General features: G+C 46.7%; 1 protein-coding gene across 1 annotated transcript in view; it reads right to left on the reverse strand.

Moving 5' to 3' along the window:
* Positions 1–892: 892 nt before the first annotated feature.
* Ctnnd2 (catenin delta 2) overlaps positions 893–23,466 on the reverse strand; it is an 847,786-nt gene continuing 825,212 nt past the window's right edge. Inside the window, exons 20-23 of the mRNA XM_052159968.1 lie at positions 19,384–19,510; positions 15,253–15,384; positions 10,381–10,454; positions 893–2,110 (exon numbers count right to left, since the gene is read on the reverse strand). Of these exons, the coding sequence (XP_052015928.1) occupies positions 1,850–2,110; positions 10,381–10,454; positions 15,253–15,384; positions 19,384–19,510 (594 nt within the window). The 3' untranslated portion in view covers positions 893–1,849. The remainder of the gene's footprint in view (positions 2,111–10,380; positions 10,455–15,252; positions 15,385–19,383; positions 19,511–23,466) is intronic.

Below are 23,466 nucleotides of genomic sequence, written 5' to 3' on the forward strand. Positions count from 1 at the left end.
TCTTCATTTCCCAAACTCTGCATGAGTAAAGTATATTTGGATCACTGTTAACGTTGAGAAAACCATTGTTTGCATACAGAATAAAGCCATTGCTTTTAGCTGAATTAAAACTATGTAGAGGAAGGGGAGGGGCAAGTTTTAAAGGAAGATGGCAGCCAATTTCTTTCATTATTTATTTTTTTATTTTTTTTCCAAGAACAGTTAACATTTGCCAGGCACCCGTTGGCCTCAGTCACTTGCATCTAAAGAGCAAAGCTAATTTACCCAACAGCCCACGTTCTCTGAAATGGTTAGCCTTATGTCTTAGCTCTGTTAACCACTAGTCTAACGTTAGCTTCGAGTTCAGTTTTAATCATCTAGCCCATAATTGTCTACTGCTCCCTGCCACATAAACAAACAAATAAAAAAAAAAAAACAGTTTGAGGAGTACCGTGAGCAGGCTACATCTTCTATTGATACTTCAAGTAATTGGCCCCAAAGGGGAACTACCGAGTTGACCATGGTTTAGCATGTTCCGAGGGCATAAAATATGGAAGGGATTGACTTGTAGAAAGAGTTGGCGTCCGAGAATGTGTGATTGCATGAAAATCCTACTTTACCTCAGCTGGCCTAATATCCTGAGCCACTAGATGGTGAGAAGAGCGGATACAAGAGGGACAGACTGATGCACACGGATGCTGGTAAAACAAAGGCACACACGATGGACAGCGGATGACACTGCTCCTATCCAAGTACAACCCCACACAGGTCAGCTTCGCACATACACTGACACACGCACCCACACATGCACCACACACACACACACACACACACACACACACACACACGTACGAGCAAGAATGTGTATTTTGTAAGATTGGTCCATGGAAATAGACATTCTTAGCAAGGATGGATGACAGATCAATTGTAATTTATTTTCTTTTAACACTGTATCATCATAAAGAAAACTGGTATAAATGAAAAAAAAAACTATTTCAAATATCTACATCTAGAATTTTTAGGCAGTGAAAAAGCATTTTGTTGACAAGGGGTGTGGAATGACGTGTTAGCTTGGGAGAGACTGCTGGATGCCGCGTTTAGTTGCCACAAACAAATCACATATCAGAACGAACAATACTGCTAAATATTCCTTTTTTTCCTGTTTTTTTTTCCTTTTTTGTTAAAACATACTGGGAGAAAGAAAAGAAAAGAAAACTGGAAACCCATACATCTTTCAAAAGTTTGAAACTGAAGCAATATTTAGAACCATTGATGAGGAAACACAGTGGCATTGGTGTAATATACACAATGCACTCTTCGTCTTTAATCTGTAATGTACATCAAATACTTTACAACAATTCATTAACAAAAGGCAAGAGACGTCTTGCTGTACAGAGGAACCCCAATGCAACTTGAAGCCTAGAGTCACACGGACGAAGAGAGTAAACAAAGCGTGAGAAGCCGTCCCCCATAGTGTGTAAACTATTCTGTCTTGTGCTTAGCGATAACCTCCACGCCCACCACCTGACCGTCTCCCCACCTCTTCTCTCCTGCCTTCAGCCGCACGGACTAATAAAGCACTTTCGAAACACTAGAGTTCAAACTAGAAAGGTGTTGAATATGGTCACAATTAGGATTGCGTTTAGCTTCCTATCAATTTCCCAGTTAACTCCCGATTTATTTTAGCTTTCTAAAATAGCTCTGAGTATTTCTTTCTGGTTATCACAGCCTTCCTATGGAACAGGCTTTAACAAACTAAATTTGCAGGGAAAGAAAAAAAATAGAAAGAAAAGAAAAGAAAAGAAACGGAATGTCCTGTGGTGTATGCATGCACATGCACTGTCCCCGGAGTGCCTCGCATCCTGGCTCCTCACACCCAGGAGTCGGGCGAGGCCGGGTAGTGGCTCGTTTCATAGTTCAGTTCACTGTAAGGACGGGCAGCGGAGTAGAAGTCGACATAGTTGCCGGTGGACTTGAGGCCCAGGTGCATGGTGTACTCGCTGGCTGGAGGGCGGTGATGGACCTGGTCCTCAAAGAAGGACTCATCATAATTTCGTGTGGAATTCTGAAAGGGCTGGTAGGTCTCATAGTCTTTCCTGCTGGGCTCCTGGGGGACAGGCTGAGTGGAAACCTGGCAGAGAGAAAGCGTCACGTGGTGCGTTAGTCACTCTATCACCGGGGCAACCCAGAAAAGGGGTGGAGCCTGCCCCTGGCTCCGCACACATTGCTGTTAGCTGTGTTCTTTCCATGGAATTTAACTTTTTCTTTTCAATTTCTCGTCTTTCGGGCACAGTTTGGTAATTTGATACTGGTGTTCAATGGGCTGAATAACAGTTCAACCTCCTGGCTCACGTCTTTTTTTGTTGTTGTTGTTGTTCTGAGAATCTTCAAACTCATAGTTCTTTATAAAGTACAAAAACTCACCCCGAATGTCACCCTGTGTACTACAGATGCGGGTGCTCATTTCCCCTGTCTCATGCGGGCTGCGGGGTTCCTGACCGGCATCCTTTTCTTTACCCCTCTCCCTTTCAACTCTTCCTGTCTCTGCTGACCACTACTCTACTTGCTGCTGCTGTGAAAGCAACTTGGGACTTGGGTTTTAGCAACCACATACAAGAACGGATACATTTGGTCTTTCTGGTGGTCTGGCCAGGAAAGAGGCGGGGTATGGAAGGCTCACTAACTGGTCTGGGGGTCTGGGGGATTTATCCGTGGGTAAAGCCCTTGCATTGGAATTGAAGATGGGAGTCTGGCTCCTCAGAACACATACAAAGGTTGGTAGGTGGGGTGCCAGTCTATAGCCCCTGCACTGCGGTGGCAGAGACGAGGGGTCTCTGGGGCAAGCTGGCTGTACAGGATTGGTGGTCCGAGGTTTTATACTTAATGCTCTGTGAATTCTGTCTGCAGGTATTTGTTTACTTTTGGAGCCTCCCATGAGAAGAGCCAAGCATCAGTCACGCTCCCGTGTTTGGCTGCCCTCCCTCAGTAAGTTTCCATCACTTCTCCAAGCTGTATTTTTCAGATTTATTTTGAAGAACAAATAATATGACTTTAAACGGACAGATCACATTTTGCTTCTCCACTTAACTTTGGTAGATAATTGGACACACGCCTCTGTCTATTTCCTTTGTTTTTTTTTCGGGGGGGGGGTATGTATCTCAGATATGACAGCAACTCTACGTTTAGCCTTCTGAGGAAGCCCCAACTGTTTGTCATAGCAGCTGGGACATCTCATGAGGCAAGCTGAGGAGTGAGCTCTATAGAATAAACCACATTCATCTTATATCTTTCCTGTGTGTTTTGGCATCATTCTTAGACTCTGCACTATCAAAGCGGGTGGAAACGGACAAGGTCTAATGGCTACTTATCTCCTGCTTCTAACACATTCCTGTGATTATGTGAGGAACCAAGGCTACCCTGTGGTTGGTTCACTCCATCACACCTGCCCACATGACCTGGACTTCAGACAGATGCCTGCTCCATATTCTCCTCTATGGAAGACCAAAAGTTTCCTAAGGCTTGGTGCAATTAAAAAATAATTTAATTAAGGAATGCTGCAGGAACAATGGCTTGCATCGTAGAACCACATACGAGAGAAGCTGGGGCAGAAGGATGCAAAGTTTGAGGCCCCGGGGGTTCAAGGCCAACCTTAGCAACATAGTGAGACTCTGCCTCAGAGTTGAAGTTTACAAAGGCTGAGGTGCAGCTACTGCACACGAGGCCTGGGGTTTACTCTTCAGCACTTCAGGGGGAATCTGAAGCTGTTCTCTAGAAGGTGGTGTCTGCAGTACTTTCCTGCGTCCCAGCCCAACTCCATACTCCCCGTCCTTGGCCGCTGTGGGTCACTGTCTGATGCAGGGTCTAGAAAGATTCACGGTCCCAAGAGCCTTGTGAGAAGTCAAATTTGTTCCTCCTACTTGGCTTTAAAGAGAGATGAGCAACATTCTTGGGCTGGTGGCGTATTAGCCCCACCCCAACCTACCCCAATCTATCTGTTTTCACTGACTCCAGAGTTCCTTGTCAGACACCTAACCCTTCAATGTGAGCAGATGTTTTTAAGGTGTGGGATGAGGGGTCCCCCATAGCCAGTGTCCATAGAGATGTGCAAAGTTCTCTAGCTTGTAATTGCCATGATATCTGACATGGATTACAAAATACTCTGTGAAAGATATAGTTTGATTACCTTTCAGCAGATTCTGTAATTCCCTATTAATTTTACTAAGGTTCAGGATGGTAGGTTCCTCAGGAAATGGGTTTAGTTAATAGGTAGTGATTTGTGATTAGCAGAGTGTGTGTAAATGAACACCTCTTCCTAATGGCCTGTATATAATTCTTCTCTCAAGGAAGTGAAACTCCTTTTTTTTCTTTCCCATTTCTTTTTTTTATTCGATATATTTTTTTATTTACATTTCAAATGATTTCCCCTTTTCTGGCCCCCCACTCCCCGAAAGTCCCATCAGCCCCCTTCCCTCCCCCTGTCCTCCCACCCACCCCTTCCCACTTCCCTGTTCTCGTTTTGCCCTATACTGCTACACTGAGTCTTTCCAGAACTAGGGGCCACTCCACCGTTCTTCTTGTACCTCATTTGATGTGTGGATTATGTTTTGGGTATTCCAGTTTTCTAGGTTAATATCCACTTATTAATGAGTACATACCATGATTGATCTTTTGAGACTGGGTTACCTCACTTAGTATGCTGTTCTCCAGCTCCATCCATTTGCCTAAGAATTTCATGAATTCATTGTTTCTAATGGCTGAATAGTACTCCATTGTGTATATGTACCACATTGATTTATACTAGCAATTGATCAGTTCTCCACAGAAGTGGTGAGCTTCATCACTGCTGCCTCCCAGAATGCCTGGCTGCACTTGTAGTTGGTGGTGAATGAGCGAGATTTCATCTACCTGTGAAAGTCTGGATGTTTATAGAGCATTAACCTCTGATGGCTTGAGAGGAATTCTGGAAGTAGCCTGCAACATCCAGGTCTAGTGGGCTATGTGCTTGGCGTGCTTGGGAGGGCATCCTTCCCATTCCAGAAATAGCTATGCCCTCTGCGAGACTGTGCTACTGTCCAAGCTTGGAGCTCAGAAAGGCCCAGTCGGAAGGTTTGGAAATGTGTAGAGGGCACTTTCTAGAACTCACTGTCTTTATTTCAGTAGGCATCACCTTCAGCATTAAAGAAACTGTTCTTATTCCTCAAAGGGTCACAGAAGTGCACATATGTGCATGCCACATCAAGGTTGACGTGTGTCTGCTCCTTCCCTCTGTCTACTTGCTCATCTGTCTGTCCATCCGATTCCCACTTTGTAGGCGAGGAAACTGAAACACTAGGCAGTTAATCAACCTCTGTAAGGTATCATGGCAGGCAGAACTGTGGAACTAGGACCTGAGCAGTTCCTGTCTCTTTATTGTCTTAGTGCAGTCCCAGGAGAGCCACTATGGTCAAACCCTGAAGGGAAGACCTCATTGTCTTGACTCTGGGCTCCTTGATAAGAAATGACATCTTCTTTAGGAGACAGAAGAGGTGTGGCTCCTCTGTGCTGGTCTTGGTGGCTAGAGGTAGAGTGTCAGAGCCAGGGATTTCCTAAGTGGAAGTCACCACTGATGATGTCCTACGGGGAGGTTATCACTACAAAGTGACTTCTGATCCCATGTTTGTGAACTCCTCTCCTTTCCTTATTTCTTTCCTACCCCTTCTCCTCTTCCTTTTGTCCCTTGCCCCGCCCCCCCCCTTTTCTCTTTCTAGCTTCATGTGTTCTCTGGTTGGTGGCTACTTTTGGATTTAGACCTGAGCTCATTATTTTAGCATTTATTATTCTCAAAATCCTACATTAAAACCCCTTCTAAGGTTTATCCCTCAAATCTGGGAGCATCCATACACCAGCTACCTAGGTCAAGTGGTGGGTATCACCAACATGCTTGGAAGGACTGGACTGGGTCACCTGTGGAGTGAAAGGAATGTTGACTGTGGAGAGACCACAGTGGAGGGATGTAGGGTGCACGTTTGTGTTTTACTCTAAAAACCAGACAGATGAAAGCTCGACCAGTTTAAACCATTTTCATAGAAGAGACAGGATAAAGGTATCTTTAAAATATTCCACAGTTTTTATAAACCAAGTCTCTAGAGGGAAGATCCCACTAGCAGTGGAGATTTATAAACACATCAACATCATCTGGGGGAAGGAAGGCCTGAGGAGCAGAAGGCCGAGGCTGAGAGGGATTGTGTTTTAAGGCTGCATCCTCTTTGGGGAGCAATGCTGTCCCGGCTTTGGTGGGGTTCCTGGGACCCACCCTCTGTGCCTTGCCACTAACTCATCTTTGATAAACTTTTTTTTCCTGATCACTAGGATGTTTACATTACAAAGACTACTTCAAAAACCCTCTTTAGAGAGATGACAGCGAAGCTCTTCCTTTTTATTCTTTGTGGAGTTTGCCCGTGCCATGGTTTACTCTCCAGAGGTTGGCCCATAATGCGTGGGGAAGCTGAGGCAGGGGGATCGGTACGGGATGAGGTCGATGCCGGGCACTTGAGCTCAGCTTATAGCCCCACCACTTGGGATGGTTAAGAAGGAGAATCCGTGTAAGTCCTGGGACAGCCTGGGCTTCCAGAGATAGATGCCTCTCTACAACAACAACAACAAAAAAAACAATAACCTAGAAAGCACAGGAGCCCAATGGGAGGTGAGTGGGTCACAGAGGCACCACCTTAGGACTCGATGATGCTAAGCATGCAGAATGAGCTCACAGCCATAAGAACCAGGACAGGGAAGCAGGAGAGGGTTGATTGGGGAACAGGGAGAGGGGAAATGGCTTATGGAATTTTAGGGGGGTGCAGGAAAAGGGGAAACATTTGAAATGTAAATAAAGAATTATCAAATAAAAGAAAAGAAAAAAAGTGGTCTTGCAAGGTGAGGCCACCTGTGCCTGGTCCTTTGTGTAGTAACAATTTCCCCTTTGTGCTTCTCAGCCACATCTGGAGTCAGGGCAGCTTTGCAGCAGAATGAACAGATGGGGACCTTTATCTTATATCTTCAGTTTCCCCAACTAAGAGCTAAATAAACCTATTTCCTTTCTGTAGTATCCAGCCTCAGGCATGTTGTTACAGCACCAGAAAGAAAAAGATCAAGAGAACTAGCAAACTTGATTTATTTTGAACACAGGAAAAGTAGCTGCTAACAACAGTGTCTCCAGAATTTTCCATTCAGGAAAAACTGGAGATTCAGATCATTTATGATGTGGGCGGGTCAGGTGGTAAGGACTTCCATTAATTCTACCTCTCAGGTCTCGATGCAGTCACAGTGGCAGCAAGTTGTCCAAGATGTAAATTTCTGGGCTAAATTCCATATCTATTGAATCAATTCCATATCTATTGAATCAGAAATCCTGGTGGGGGGGGCACAAAGTTATGGTTTCCTAGCACTAAGGGATAGGGGTAGCATGGAGGGGTGGAAAATGTGTGTGTGTGTTGGGGGGCTTATGCCCAGATTTAAAAGTTACTGAGACAAGAGATGGGAAATTGAACATAGAGTCAACAGAATCAGGTTGTGTCTACCTCTTCCCAGCTGGAGGGTTGAAGGTGAACCCTGTCTCTAGATAATATTCCTTATCTCTGGTAACAATTATCTCTGTGTTCCTACCTGAGATTGGGACTCAGGACACCAATAAAAGAACTTAAGGTCATGGTTGACGTATAACTTTGAGTACTGGTCATCAAGACATGAACCCCTTTTTGCTAAGAGTTTATGAACAAAACCTCCCACTGCCAGAGAGGCATGTGCAGTTAGACATATTTGCATTCATAAACATGGAATTGATGAGTAGGAGCTCACTAGGACTTTGGGGGAGTGCTATAATAATGCATATGACCTGTCACCCCAGGGCTAAAGCCAAGGGTCATCCACTTTACACTGTTGGTTGTGGCTCCTAGGAGACTATGTACCTGGAAAGGCTTGATCCAGCATTGTAGGGGAGTACCAGGACAGAGAAAAGGGTGGGGAGATGATTGGACAATGGTTGGATTGAGGAGGACTTATGGGACATATGGGGCGGGGGGAACTGGGAAAGGGGAAAGCATTTAGAATGTAAACAAAGAATACAAAAAATAAAAAAAATTAAAAAAATTGACTGAAAATGCGCACAGATTTTCTGCGAGTCACGTGACTTGTGCCTCAGAGCCTGGCTCCTTTTCTGTGGATCCACAGGAGGAGTGGCTCAGGGCTATTGCTCTAGGCCACCATGCTAGCACACAGGTTGTGTGTTAGCACTCATGCACATTTCTCAGCACTGATGTCCTCTGCCTTGTCCTGGAGACCCAGAGCCCTAAGGCCGGCTGCTGCCCATCCTTCCACTGCCACTGTCTGGTTTAGAGGCAGGTCAGGTTCTCATTCTGTAGCCTTAGAACTAACTCACTGTGTAGCCTAGGCTGGCTTTGGCAATGGCATCCTGAGTGCTGGGATCATGGGTCTGAGGAACCATACCTGGCCCAGGTCAAGTGTCTGCTCTCTGGTACTTTGCAAACCTTAGTTCTAATTTTTCATAGACTCAGAATGTTCTTAAAAATATGTTTTTGGACTGTCATGGACTGATCTATAAATATAGGGAATGGATAGTCTTTGGTGCTACCGTAGTCACACCTTGACATGCCACCCATGCTGGGGCTACACCAGAGTGCGCTTTTATTACCGAGCACGGCAGGATTGCACAGACAGGAAGGCGGCTGTGGAATGCGTTGCTTCTGCTGTGAGCATCTCTCTGCCTGCTCAGCTTAAGGCTAAGCCAAGGAATCTCTTGGCTGCAAAATCAAGAGATTCCTCTCATCCCTGCAAACCTCTTTGAAAGCTGGAGCTTCTTTCTGCCCTGTATCTATAGAATTTCATCACATCTTCTCAATGAAAAAGAGTTGCTGTCTCTAAGACCTGCATCCCTTTCTTTCTGTGTAGCCATGTTTCCTGACAAGGAGGCAGTTGAGGCCACCCCGCAGATCTCCCGTCTACCACTTAGGACCCGGTTAATTTATCCAGTCTCTGTTTTTTGCTGTTAGCAGAGCCCCAAATAAAAGGGGGGCAGTTAGCTGTTAGCTATGCCGGGCAGGCACTTGGGCCACTGCACTCATCGGGATACAACAATACCAGATGCTTCCAGAGTGGGTGTGCATAAACGGGAGAACAGAAGACTTGAGGCTAACTCCTCTGCTAAGGATCACACTTCCTGCTGGTGGTCGATCAGACATGGAAACCAACTTAAGCTCAAGGACAGTTTAGTGTTCTCCTGCCTTTCCACAGTCATGAGACTGCACAGGGCACGCCCACCTTCTAGACAGGGACTCGGATGCTAGGCTGGGTGTTGGTATTATACCAAAGGTCCCTCCCCCAACACACACCATGCTTACCTACAGCTGGGCATTGCAATTAGGTGCATGGGTTTTTCTTTTGTTATTCATCCCTGTGTCACTTTTCTGAAGTGTGGCAAGACTGAAAGGCACCCACTGAAGCTAGCCTTGCTGAGGATTATTAGCAGAAAACAGTCACAAAGAGCCAAACTTGCTTTGATGCTTACCATAGGGTGTGTGTGTGTGTGTGTGTGTGAGAGAGAGAGAGACAGAGAGAGAGAGAGAGAGACATATGACCATTTATCAGGTTCTTATAGCCCCTATAGAAATGGTCAAAACACCCACAAAGCAAACAGACTCAGACTACTTAGTTGTTTATAGTGGCGTTTCTGTTATTGGTAAATATCACATGTAATGAAAACCTTTTGTGTTAATTACAGGCGACAGGGTAATAAAGCTACTCAGTCCCTGCTCAATCAACAGACAATTCTGCTTTAGGTGTTGGCTTCTTACGGTGGTCCATTTGGGGCTTTCTTTCAGCCCCCCCCATTCTATTTCTCATCAGTATCAGGGGATACTGGAGGCTGGGTAGCGTTACCAAGGAAAGAGGACTATTTATCTCGAAGTTCTGGACATTTGAGGGCCTGGTGTCAGCACTGGCTCACCCTGGTGATGACTTCATGGTAGAGGGGTTGTCTCCTGAGAAAGTGAACTCTGGGCCTCACAGGAACTACTTACTGTCATTTTCAGAGTCAACACTGCCAACAACCTTCCACAGACTCCACTTCTTAAAGGTCTTTCTGCCACACTGAGGGTCGTACGTCCCACACATTAACTCCTGGGGTATACCGCATCCAAACCATGAGAGTGCCCAATGGTAACGCCAAGGCATGGGGTGACAATGAAACCATGGGTCGTTCTGAACCTGGGGCTACTTAAAGCCTGCCACCACCCCCCTAAGCGCATGTTTGGATGAATGTGAGATAGATTTACTCCTTGGAAAAGCAATTTAGAATTCTAGGCCACACAAGTCATTAGGAACAAGAATTCAGACACGCTGCATGTACTTCACCTGGTTCTGTTTGATGTCTTCAGCGGGCGCACCGTATGAATTCCTATACAAAGTTGAAACTCCAGTGTTTTGAGCTAAAAGGAGAAGGAAAACAAAATTATTAGCAATAAGGGCCAGGTTCTAAGGATGGAATGATGGGAACCGAGGCCATTTCTTGGTCCAATACAGCTCGGTTTGTCACAGAGCATCCCAAGTGGAAGGACCTCTTTGTTCCCGAATCCCCGTCTCCATATTCAGAAAGAAGAGAAACCACTCTAGGAACTCCCTTAGCCTGTCAGCTTACTCTAATATCGTCCGCATTGCGAGCAGGGTCAGGGCAGGTGCGGCTCACAGATGGTCATCTTGCAAGTTTTATTGCTTTCTCTCCTGGTAAAAACCAAAGGCTAATACCAGCTTGTCACCAGCACTAGAGCACGCAGGAGCCTGAATCAGCAGCCCAGCTTTTAGCTGGAGAAAGGACAAGAAAGCAGTCTCTAATTTAGTGCACACACATGCATGGTCATCTTTCAGACAGTTTATTCTCGAAGGCATGAAGGCCATGCAGATAGCACCGTCCCTACACCCCGTGCAGCCCTGGTAGTGGGGGGAAGAGGAATCCTGTTAGGTATGGAGACAGAAGTCCACACTCTATCTTCTTGTGTGCCTGCCTTCTAGGGGAGAGGAGGGAAGATACCCTGCTTCTAGAAGAGGTACCCATGTCATCCATTGGTCCCTTACAGGTGCACGCCACAGGCCCAGAGGACGGGCACCATTCCTCTGGCATACACTAAGAGGTCATGGTTTAAGAGAGATCCATAGAATGCTGCTTGTCCAGGGCCAATAGAACACAAAAACATTGGAACAGATCCCTGACTTCCAAGACTAAGAATAATGAAATTTACATACTGCCGACTCTCTTAGAATCAGTCACATCTGATCAGGAAAGCCTATCAAGGGTTAACTTCGTATCACCCATTGCTAACATTATTGCCTAAAGGTATATAGTAATCGAACCATGGAAGATAGCGCTTAGAAAGTGAGGGTGAGAGTTCATCTCTGGATAACTCTTTGCCTCCTGTGTGTCCCCCACATATGGAGGTGTGTCTATGTGTGCCCTGGCTTACGAGGGGACTGTGTAGAGGACAGAGCAGAACATCAGATCTTGTCTACTCTTGCTCTGCACCATACTGCTTTGCCACTGAAGTGGCATTTCACCATCTTGGCTAGAATGGCTGGCTATGCAGCACTCCTGCCCGAGATGGGTGTTTCTGCTCCTCCCCCCTCCCCCAGCGCTGGAGCTACAGGCACACACACTGGAGCGACAGGCACACACACTGGAGCTACAGGCACACACACTGGAGCTACAGGCACACACACTGGAGCTACAGGCACACACACTGGAGCGACAGGCACACACACTGGAGCTACAGGCACACACACTGGAGCTACAGGTACACACACTGGAGCTACAGGTACACATACTGGAGCTACAGGCACACACACTGGAGTGACAGGCACACACACTGGAGCTACAGGTACACATACTGGAGCTACAGGCACACACGCTGGAGCGACAGGCACACACGCTGGAGCGACAGGCACACACACTGGAGCGACAGGCACACACGCTGGAGCGACAGGCACACACACTGGAGCGACAGGCACACACACTGGAGCTACAGGCACACACACTGGAGCGACAGGCACACACGCTGGAGCGACAGGCACACACACACTGGAGCTTCAGGCACACACACTGGAGCGACAGGTACACACACTGGAGTGACAGGCACACGTAGCCATGCCAGGCTCCTTACATGAGCACCTGAGAATCACACTCAGGCTTCCATGCTTGCAAAACATTTCATTCCTGGAGCAATCCCCCTGCCCCAGACCCTCATTTACAGCTGTATACCACCCTGCTAGCTCTCTGACCACATACACGTTTCACCCATCTTACTATGGAAACAATCTCTCCCGCATCATGGAATCTTACTCGTGGTCCCAACATCCCATTGTCCTGTCTTCTGTATCACCAGTCTCCCACAGCCGGGGGCACCCTTCTGTGGTATGAACTGGATCGTGTTACTCTCTCTGCTTGGTAATCCTCAGTGTTCAGACTTCACGTGATCAGCCCCCATCTCACTTTCTGTCATTTTCCCTCGCCCACACTTTCTTGCTACAGAGCCTTAGACACCCTGTTTCTCTTCGCTCCATGGAGTGAGTCAAGTAGGTATTGACTTAGGGAGATCATACCTGCAATTCCCCCTATATTCCTGATCCCTTTATCTGATCTGGTTGGTGTTCAGTTATCAGCTGAGATGTCTCCCTGTTGCCCGTGGCATGCAACCTTGCCCTTTCTACCTGGTCTCCAGTCTCCTCTGCCTCAGTATCTGTTCGGCCCCCTCATATGATGTCCCCTAGTGGGAGAACTTGTTCATTGCTGACCTTGTTTACTGCGGGCCTTTGTATATTAGAGCAGATGCCACATAAAATTAAAAAAAAATATGTCTTATGTCCTCTGTTTGTGTGTCTCTGGGATGGTGCCTGGTCTCTGTGGATCTTCATGAGGCAAGAGATATAATGATGGAATGGTTGAGTTAAAGCACCATGGAAATTTATCTAGCTGTCCAGCAAAAACATGCTGATAAAAATGTCCCTGCAAGGTCAAGGCAAAAGGCTGGTCTGTCCTATTTGGAGTAATGCAGCTTTTCAGTCCAGTGCGCTGCCTTTGGGGCACTTGGCCGGTGACTCAGTTCAAACCACTGATGGAAGGATGCGACTGCTATCTTCAGCCTCATAACCCAGACCTCCCTTTTCGTCCTAGCCTGCACCTGGCCTCCATCATTACTGACACACCCACCTCTGCCCTGACACCCCACCATAGAACTGGACCTCTGCCATCTACCAGCCTTGTTAACACCTTTGTCTCCACTACTCATTACTGAAGTACCCCACTATTATCATGGTCACAAGGTCACCAGTAGAGTCGGGTATCCTTCTCTCATTTCCATGACAACCTCTAGCAACATTGACAATACCACCATCTTCCCTTCTATGACTCTCACTTCCACCCGCACATCACCTCCACTGTCTCTCTGTCACCTCCGTGTCCCTTGTTGCTTCCACCACCCTTGCTGCTGCCCTCGATAGCAGCCAGCTCTTATATAAATGCCCGTGGACTTGGGAAGGACTCCTTTATATAAACAGATTCAGTTAAAGAGCTCGGATCTCTTCTAGGTTGTCTATGTGACTGATGGCGTTGTTCTGAATTGAGTTCTCGGGTACATCAGAGCTAAGCTGTTTGAGCCTCTAACTAGGTTTAAAGGACCCCATACATCTCAATAGCAGAGTTGTCAAGATGGTGGCCATTTTCTAGGCAGGAGGGACGTTAGGCATATGACACATTTTGTGTTTTATTTTACTATGTGTGCGGGCAAACTTATGCACCAATAGAAGCATTTCAATATGAACATATTACTCTTAAAAGCCTCTGGGATGACTCTGCCGGGCCGCAGAGTTAAGAGCAACCCTAAACTTAGATGATGGCAATACAATCAATCTCACGATTATTCTTGTAACTAGAATATCAATCTATCATCCAAGAATTCCAGTGCTGTGGCTACCTGGGGCAGTAATAATTATAAACCAGACTGGCCAGATGAATGTGCTCTCACTACTAATTCAGGCTAATCAGGATGCATTAGATTTTCTGCCGGCACCTCTGAGCTCGGGACTCAGAGTCTCAACTTTCTTGGTCCATGTCCAGTGATGCTAGAGCAATGTTTGTGAGGCAGAGGGAGAGTTGTGGTGGTGGAATGAATTCATTTCTCCCCCTCAAAGGGCATTTCAGAATCAAGGGTGACATTTGCCTGTGTGGGGTCTGCCCATGGAGGCAGAATGTAGACTTGGGGGTGCCAATGAGACACATTTGTTTAGCGCCCGTTTCCGTATGCAGCTGTGCAGGGTTGACGAAGAACACACTGCTGCTGGGGTAAATTCATTTGTTATTGCAAAAATTTATCTTATCTGTCCTGTGTTTGGAGACATTTAATAAATCATCCAATTTGTCTACACTGCTTCCCTGCAGGTCTCTGTGTGAATAACATTGGTGACCCGTGCCCTGTGCTTTTGAGGGGACTGGGATGAGTGTCTCTGAGACTCTTTATGATCATCCCCTTTGCACCCCCGTTTTATCAATGACATGAGCACCTGATCTTCTTTTAGAGGCTATAACTCATGGCCTATCTTCAGGAAGGACCCATCTTTATGTCCATAAGGCAAAAATTGTGTTTAAAGTTCCCTATTATGGTCACGTAGCTTGGGGAGTCTAGTTTTACCCCCTACAGGAGCCTCCTCTGTCCTGGTCCCCACGTCTCATCTCTTACCCACATACTTAGAGAAACAGGGATTGATGCAGACCCAAAGTCAGTTGTAAAAGCCCAAGAAAAACTGTACAAAGGAGATAGGGAGTTAAGGAAACACCTACTAAAAGCCAGGGTAAGCGAAGCATTCCAGGGGGGGAACTGTCAGACACAAGAATTCAGACTTCCCATCAGAAATCATTCCCCAAATTCATTAAATATAGATCGCCAGAGTTCCATCAGATGGGATGGAAAGACAATAGTCCTGACTGAGATAGTGACAAAGACAAAAGCTCATGCATCCCCTAGAAGCATCCTGGGCACTGCTGGGTAAGAGCCTGGCATCATGGCAAGGAAAGAAATGATCTCAATTGGAGTCCTGGCCCTTGTCTCCGTCTTCCAGTTCTTGGAACTATCAAAACCTCAAGTGTTCTGACGGTCCTCCAGGGTACAGGGCACGTGCGGCGTGCTGTCTGAAGCCCTGGCCTCCGTGTGGACCCTCGCCACTCACGCACGTGGCTGTGCTCACCTGTCATGGCGTCTTTTCTGGAGGTGTGTTCTCCTTTAGTTCCGTGGTAAGCGGCGTTGTTGGCAGCGGACTCATGGTCCGTCTTCCTCTCTCTGAGGCTGATCATTTCCCGGGGTGAAGCTGGAGCGCTTGCTACATAAACAAATGAGGAAGGTTATTTGTCTGTGTCTCATTTCGTGGTATGCACAGCCTTCCACATGAGCATTAACTTCACAAATGCACACGGTCCGACATATGGCGCTACGGGTCCCTGGATCGCTCATTTTGTCTTTACATTTTTAGGCCATTGTTCTTTCTGTTCTCCCCCAGTCCATGGCAGCTGCCACTTTATCCTAAGTGGGGCAGTTTGACTTAGAGGCAGGCAACTAAGAATTACCCTCCCCCCATCATCTTTCTTGGGGAGAGATGTCAGAGATCTTCCCTAGGTGTACCCAAGAGCTTTAGGAACAAAACTGGTCTTTTAAGTTCATTTTCCTGCCCCTCCTTTTCCCCCTCACATCCCCTTTTAATTAGATATGCTTCAAGGGAACTGTGATAGTCGGAGCATCCCTAATTTGTAAACCCTGAGCACAAACACTCTGAAGTCTGGAACTTTCTGAGCACTGACATGACAACCGAGGTGGAAAATTCCACGTATCCTATCTCCTACATAACACAGCCTGCAATCAGAGCCCCCCCCCCAAAAAACTTAGACTTTTTTGTGTTTAGACTTGTGTTCTCTGCTCAAGATGTCGCCATGCTATGTATGAAATTATTTCAAGCTAAAAACAAGTATATTTTTAAAATGAGAAATCTGAAACATTTCGGGTCCCAGTCCTTTGACTAAAGGACATTAAGACCACGTTGACGCTGAAAATTCCCGATGAAAAGAAACACAATCTGACGTGCACACAGAGCTGCCGCTGCCGCAGCCGCCTTATGTAAGACGCCAGCAGCACCCTCCATGTGAGGGGTCTGTGAGGCTGAGCCCATGTCACCTCCTTCTCCAGGGAGCCTGCAGCACCCATGAAGAATGCTGTTTTCCATGACAGGGCATTTTGGCTTCAGCTCTTGGGGTGACTGTATAATAATGTCTCACACACCCCTTATGTTTTAGCTGCTTGTTGATGGATCGGCCATGTTGCTATTTCTAAAAGAGATGGGGTGTAATTATAGAATGGAAACCCCAGGGGAATGGTGCTTGTTTCTTTTTTAAAGTAGATTGGCACCAGAAACATGGAAACCACAGTTTCTGAGCTTGGGTGACTTGGTAGCAACTCAATAGTGAGCCAGTGTAGGGATGTGGGAAGAGGCAGACAATGGTGAGGCGCCACCAGGGCGCTGCTGGCCAGGCCTGTCCTTACCTCGATGGAGATACCATACGCAGTATAAGGACCTCAGCCGGGGTGGTTTTAATCTTCTATTTTTCTCTGACTTCCTCAACCCCAGGGCAGCGCTCCATTATTTTGTTTTACCCAAATATCTGATGTGCGTTTAGGGACTCTCCTCCAAATCCTGGGCTTTTTATTTACTTTTTTTTTTTTTTAATTTGAATTGCCCAAGGAAAGGTCTTAGAATCCACTCTTAACAAGCATATCTGCTGGTGAATAAAGCTGTTATTATATTTTATTATTAACTGGTTTTTAACATAAAGACCTCCTTGCTAGTATCTAAGCCACTTTCTCATCCGTGCCTCAGTTTACCTTCCAGAGCATCATTTACATCTTGTGCAGGGTTTCTCAGCTGCAGCACACAGGGCTTGCTTGTACCCTGAGTGTACCTTTTCCTGCCACGTGAGTCACTGGATTCTGTCATGTTTAGTAAACTCTGCATGCAAATCTCTGTGCCAGACACTGCAGGAGGCAGAGATGTGAACTGCACTACGCTTACTAAACTCAGGGAGTCCCAGTGATGAACCTCGCCATGTCTCAAACTGACTGAAATGAAACCAAGCTTCGCTGCTCAGCTCTTGCCTCACTTAGAGGTTTCCAACTCTGACTTCCCATCAGACATCATTCCCCAAATTCATTATAGATGCCCGAGCCCCACACAAGACAGGTCGGGGCAAAGCGTCCAGTGGAAGACCATGGACATTGGACATGACAGCCTGCAGTGTTCTCATCTCTCATGGGGACGCTCCCAGTGATCTGATCCAGGGGTGTAGCTCTCTGCAACACAGGGACAGCGGCTCTTCAGGAAGGGATCGGAGGCTGAGGCAGGTGAGGGACAGAGGCTGTTATCCATTTCAGACTGGAGAAGCAGTAGGGGTGCTGGGAGTACTCTGCATTTTATGTGTCTTTAGGATCTTGAGCTTAAAGGAGAATGACTGGGCTTTGCCCCAGCCCAGCAGAACCCAGTCCACTCCTGCCTGCTCCTGTCTCTTCAGCTGCTCGGGTCTCATTTCCATAACCATCTCTCTCTCTCTCTCTCTCTCTCTCTCTCTCTCTCTCTCACACACACACACACACACACACACATCAGCTTCACCGTTTCCTTCTGGCAAAGTCCTTCCTCTGTCCTTGTTCTTCTGGTCCTGGGTATCCTTGCATAGAACCTGGCCATTTAGGAGTCAACGCTATCAATCAAGAAGGCACGGTATTTTGGAGGCCTTTGACCAAAGCTTTTAAAATGGGAGCCTGATACTGCACAGATGGTGGTGTTTATTAAGCTACATGAAGTGTGTAATTATCTCCTGAGACCCTGCACATGGTGATGCTTTGAGTCTCCAGTAAATCAGGAGTAAAGCTCCAGGAAAGATCAAATCATGCGAACAAATGTTTATTAGGTGTGTGGATGTGCCTGGCCTAGAAACACCAATGCGGAACACTTGTTGAACGGATCCTCATGCTGGCCCTTGCTGGCCTACTCCAGAGCTGGCTTTTCCATATCCCAACACCTTCCCACCTCCTCTGGCACCTCGTCTCCCTGACACTGATTGGCTGACTGTAGCTTTTGATTAGAGTCAACCAGCCACTGTCCTTCTGCGTCCCAGAGGCTTTTCAAGACTTCAGAGTTGTAGGGCTAGAAGCGTCAGGTCTCACCTGTGTGAGGCCACGTTACAGAGCGTTCCCGACTCTCGTCTACAGTGGCATCAAATGTCCTACGGACTATCATACCTTGAACTCAGATTTTCACAGAGCTTGGAATGGGTAACTGATCTCTGTGAAACCTTCTCTCTTTGTTTCTGCTTTTCCACAACCCCCTGACAGTTAAATCTGGTTTAAAAGACTAAAGGTAGCCATCCTCAGGGGCACAAAAGCCTCTCAGCCAGGCAGATTGTCTATCCGACCTTCCAAGATGCTGTTTCAATGTAGAGGATTTCCTCAGTGGGGTTTGCGGGCAGGGAAGGGGAGGGAAGAATGTCACAATAAGAGATACAGGGGACCCCATACAAGTGGGGACACCTGGTTGTTTAGTCTTCATTCCCCAGTTATGAAAAGAAACATCAGACAGGGAAAGAGGGGCTTAAGACCCAATACTTTGTAAAAGAAAACAACAGGACGCTGACATTAATCAATAACATGCATAATTACGTCTCATATTTCCACCTAATCTTTGGGATTATTCAAAATGACTGGAAAATCATATAAAATATTTTAGATGATTAAATCTCTTCTGTGTGTCAGACGAGATTAGTGAGCTCTGCACATCACCAAGGCTTGACCCAGAGGAATGGGAACTGAAGACACACCTCTTCCTCCTCCACACTGCCTGGCTGGGGAGGTGGGCAGTTTTTGTCTGCTTTTTCCCCCAAATGAAAAACGTGAGATCAAAGTTTAAGTGCTGGGGATTTGGCAGAATGAGAGAAAAATTATGAATTAAGGCTGGTTATGATACTAACTTATTGATGATTCTTAGGTTGTAATTAGCAGATTGGGAATGGGATAGTTAGAGATACAGAACTCTGGTGTGTGAGTTCTTGCCTGCTTCCTTTATGTATCCCTCCTGAGTACACGACACATCCCACAGACAGGAAGCAAGAGCAGCCGAGACCGGATCTCAGTCCGTGCATACCCAACAGGGTTGCCACCCCAATAGAACATGCTACCCAGTGTTCAAACCAGACAGCGATTCTCGGTGTGGTGCCCAGGTGAGGGGCTGGGAGGGAGACCCTTGACTCAGGAGGAAGCCAAGGCCTGGGCTGCCTCTTACCTGAGCGGTTGTTGGGAGACACACGCACAGGAGAGATGGAGGGTGTGCGGGAGGAGGAGTACGGCCTTTGTCGATCCCTCTCGATGGTGGAAGATGAGGCTACGAAGTGATATTGTGACCATCCATCCTGCGAAAGACAGCACACCCATTTAAGCAGGGAAGGCACCGCGATGCTTCACCTCCTGACTCTGCCGAGTTCCGAGCATTTGAATTTGCAGAACATTTCTGCAGGTGTCAGAAGAGATTACTGAGCTCCGCACATCACCAAGGTTTGACCCAGAGGAATGGGAATTGAAGACACACCTCTTCCTCCTCCAGACTGCCTGTTTTTGCCTGCTTTTCCCCCAAATATTAAATAAACGGTTTCTGTGCCAACTTGCTCTGCCCATACATGTTATTCAAGATAAAGACGCTGCTCAGAATGTCATCTGGCTTCAGCTCTGCCTGCTCGATCTCCATTTGTTAGCAAACCGTTCCCAGGTGTTCACTTTCTTCTCAGGATGGGTCTGTGAGCAACCGAGTCCCAGGGTGGTATCCGGCGCCTTTCTCATTCATCTCCTTTACATAATTTCCAACCCCTCTCTGGGTCACAGAAGCCCAACCGCCCGCCTTAGGACCTCGAGGCTCTGATAAGACACTGGGTGACACATTTCCTGAAGATGCTGGGAATTCCACTTTAATCACAGCATCCTCAATATGTTTTCCAGCACATCTTCCCTAGCCTTCCAATACCGGGGTCAGTGTATGAAACGCATACATATTGTTTTATAGTAAGTCCCCCACAAATGTGCTACGAGTCATGCTGTGAATTTACAGAGACTAAAGAAGACAATGAAAACAGCCGGAGATACAGAGCTCTTGTTGACAGTCACAGGAGATACAGAGCTCTTGTTGACAGTCACAGGTTCACTTTCTTTCCAGTCTTTCTCTTGCAATTCAAATGCATTTGTCTCCAAGGTCAGTCCCACGGAGTGCTGGCCTAGCAGGACAGAGCAGCAGGCACCTACCCTGCTCCCAATTCCTCTTTCATTTTTTTTTAAAAGTCTAAATATTATCTTAAAAAAAACCAAAAGAATTTCCAATTCTCTGTTTTTTTTTTAAAGATAATATTTCGACTTTAAACAAATCTGATGCAGCGTGAGGGATCATTGCAAATATTAATAGATGAAATTTAAGAACAAAACCTATACTCTTTTAAATCTTTATCTCTTTGTTCATCTGATTTTGATAACTCCTGTTCTTACTCATACGATAATGCCAGGCCTAGAAGCAGACTGTTGAAAGAGGCTGTACTGGCTGGTTTTGTGTTTCAATTTGACACAAGCTGGAGTTATTACAGAGAAAGGGGTTTCAGTTGGGGAAGTGCCTCCATGAGATCCAGCTGTGGGGAATTTTCTCAATTAGTGATCAAGGGGTAACGGTGGTGCCATCCCTGGGCTGGTGTTCTTGAGTTCTATAATAAAGCAGGCAGAGCAAGACAGGGGATGCAAGCCAGTAAGAAACATCCCTCCATGGCCTCTGCATCAGCTCCTGCTTCCTGACCTGCTTGAGTTCCAGTCCTGACTTCTTTTGGTGATAAACAGCAATGTGGAAGTGTAAGTTTAATAAATCCTTCCCTCTCCAACTTGCTTCTTGATCATGATGTTTGTGCAGGAATAGAAACCCTGACTAAGACAGAGGCTGTTAACACATCCTGGGCAAGTGATGGTGTGGTAAGAGTCTCTTCAGGGTTCTAGGAGCTCGACTCCATCTCGTGGAGAAGGAAGGCAGCAAGGCCACTCAAAGTTAAAAAGGAAACAAGTTAAAGATGTTGCTATTAAAATGGGAGGATCTTCTTTCTACGTGGAGAAGAACGGGCAGAGGAGGGCACAGAGCACTGGGGTGGCTCCTCTTAGGAGATGGTGTGGAGGACACTCACACCCTCTGTGTGACCATGGGAGTGGCTCAGCACCCAACACAAAATAGCTGGTGACACAGGGACAAAGGACCCTAGCAGGATGATGGAGGACTGCTAGGATTCAGTGAACCACAGCCTTGCTGACAACAGAGAGAGGCTGAGGAGAGACAGGCTGTCCAGCCGAGAGGGGTGAATGGGGAGATTTGATGCTAGGACAGTGGGAGCCTTCTCCCTTGGATTTGCATGTTTTCTCAGTGGGAATGAGGAATGAGGTCATCTGTTGAAAGCAAGGAGTATAGATTCGATATTAGGAGAAGAAACAGGAGGGGAGGCAAGAAAGGAGAAGTGTGTGTGTGTGTGTGTGTGTGTGTGTGTGTGTGTCGGGGGAGGGGGATCCAGGGTAAGTGGGAAGCAAGGGCTCTTGGAGAGATGGCTTGGTGGGTAAAATGCTTGCCACACAATGCGAGCATGAAGAGCGGAGGTCAGAGTCCCAGCATCCGTGGATCTGCTGAGCAGATGTGGTGATCCCAGTGCCCCAGAAGTGAAATTAAGTCTCCAGAGCATTGTGGCAGCTTGAGCTCCAGTGAGGCGACAAAGGGGGATCTGGCCTCAATCTATACAAGTGATCAAAATGGGGACTGGATATCAACCTCCGGTCTCCACGGGCCTGCACACACAAGTGCACACATGCATACTAACACACACACACACACACACACACACACACACACACACACACACACACATTCCCCACGCACAGGCAAGCACGATACAAACAATAACCCTGGATGAGAAGTGCCCTTTTCTCTCTTCCCTCTCATTCAGTGACGCAGGAACGGTGGAATGGCCAAACCGGAGAACTCTGATATAAATGGCTTCATGAGGAAAAGCCTGGGTGGGGCATGAAGGTTTCTGTTCTGATGACACACAGTCAACAGTCTTACAAATGCCATGGCCTGGTGTAGCACTGGATGCTGGAGACGGGGTGCAGCTGGACTGTGGTGTAGCTCGATCACAGCTCATCATAAGCAGCTATGCTGTCGTCGGTTCCTGTGCTGTCGGCTAAGCCTCAGTGCTCTCCACATTGTTTATTGTTTGGACTCTTGATCATTCAATTCTTTGTGTTCTAAATCAGCTCAGAAAACGAAGATACATTTTTTGAGGGGAATGCTTTTGCTAACTGAACTTGCCTCTGGCCCCACTGGCCATGTGCCTTTTTGCAATCTAGCTAGCAATAAACTATCATTTATTTACTTCTTGATGACACTTATAAAAGGCTCAAAACTGGTTTATACACATAAACAGCTCCGGGAGATCTTTTCATTTATCATTTGTCTCTTGGCTCATTCTTTTTTTCTTGTTTAAGTTTTAACTCATTCTTGGCCGTGAGTGTGTGTGTGTGTGTGTGTGTGTGTGAATTCTATTATATTAAATGCTTAACCTACGATACTTTTGTACCATCCATATGGCTTGTGAAGTTAGATGAAGCTTAGGGAAGAGAACTGGGAGACTGAGGAATAGCCACAGTAAGTGGGGAAGAGCTGTTAATCCTCGCGGCTGGCAATGAGGAACTTTTTAAATGTCCGTGACTCCGCCAACCTGAGCAGTGACCCAGAAGATGTGCCCTTCAGCTCGAGACCTGGCTAAGCTGTCAAAAATGTGATACGGTATCTGGCACCTCAAATCGGTTTTTATTTTTAACACATTAAACTTAAAACTGGAGGCTGTAAAAACGCTCCAGGTAGATAGAGATGGAGATACAAAGAGGTCCAAAGTCATCGTGCTTCGACTTGTCACCAGAAATCACCTGAGCTTCTTCATGCCCCCTCCTACCATCTCTTCACCAGTCCTGGGTTCTGGGACAACATTTCTTAAGTATTTCTTTAGGAAGGTTATCATTCCCTGAAGCTGTAGTTTTCTACAGTGACATTTTCAGGGGTTCACAGGGCAGGGGAACTGGGGCAGAGGTCAACTTCATGGTCTTAGGTCTTTACCATTAACCTGGCTCCTGTGTGGTGTCCCTGAACTTCACACACACCTATGCACACACATATACACACAGACACACACAGAGAGAGATACACACACAGACCTGCATGCATAGACTGCATGCACACACATAGACATATAAACAGAGACATGCACACACAGACCTACACATACAGCCAAACACAACACAAACACAC

Source organism: Apodemus sylvaticus, chromosome 16 (genome assembly GCF_947179515.1).
Source record: "Apodemus sylvaticus chromosome 16, mApoSyl1.1, whole genome shotgun sequence".
NCBI lineage: Eukaryota > Metazoa > Chordata > Mammalia > Rodentia > Muridae > Apodemus > Apodemus sylvaticus.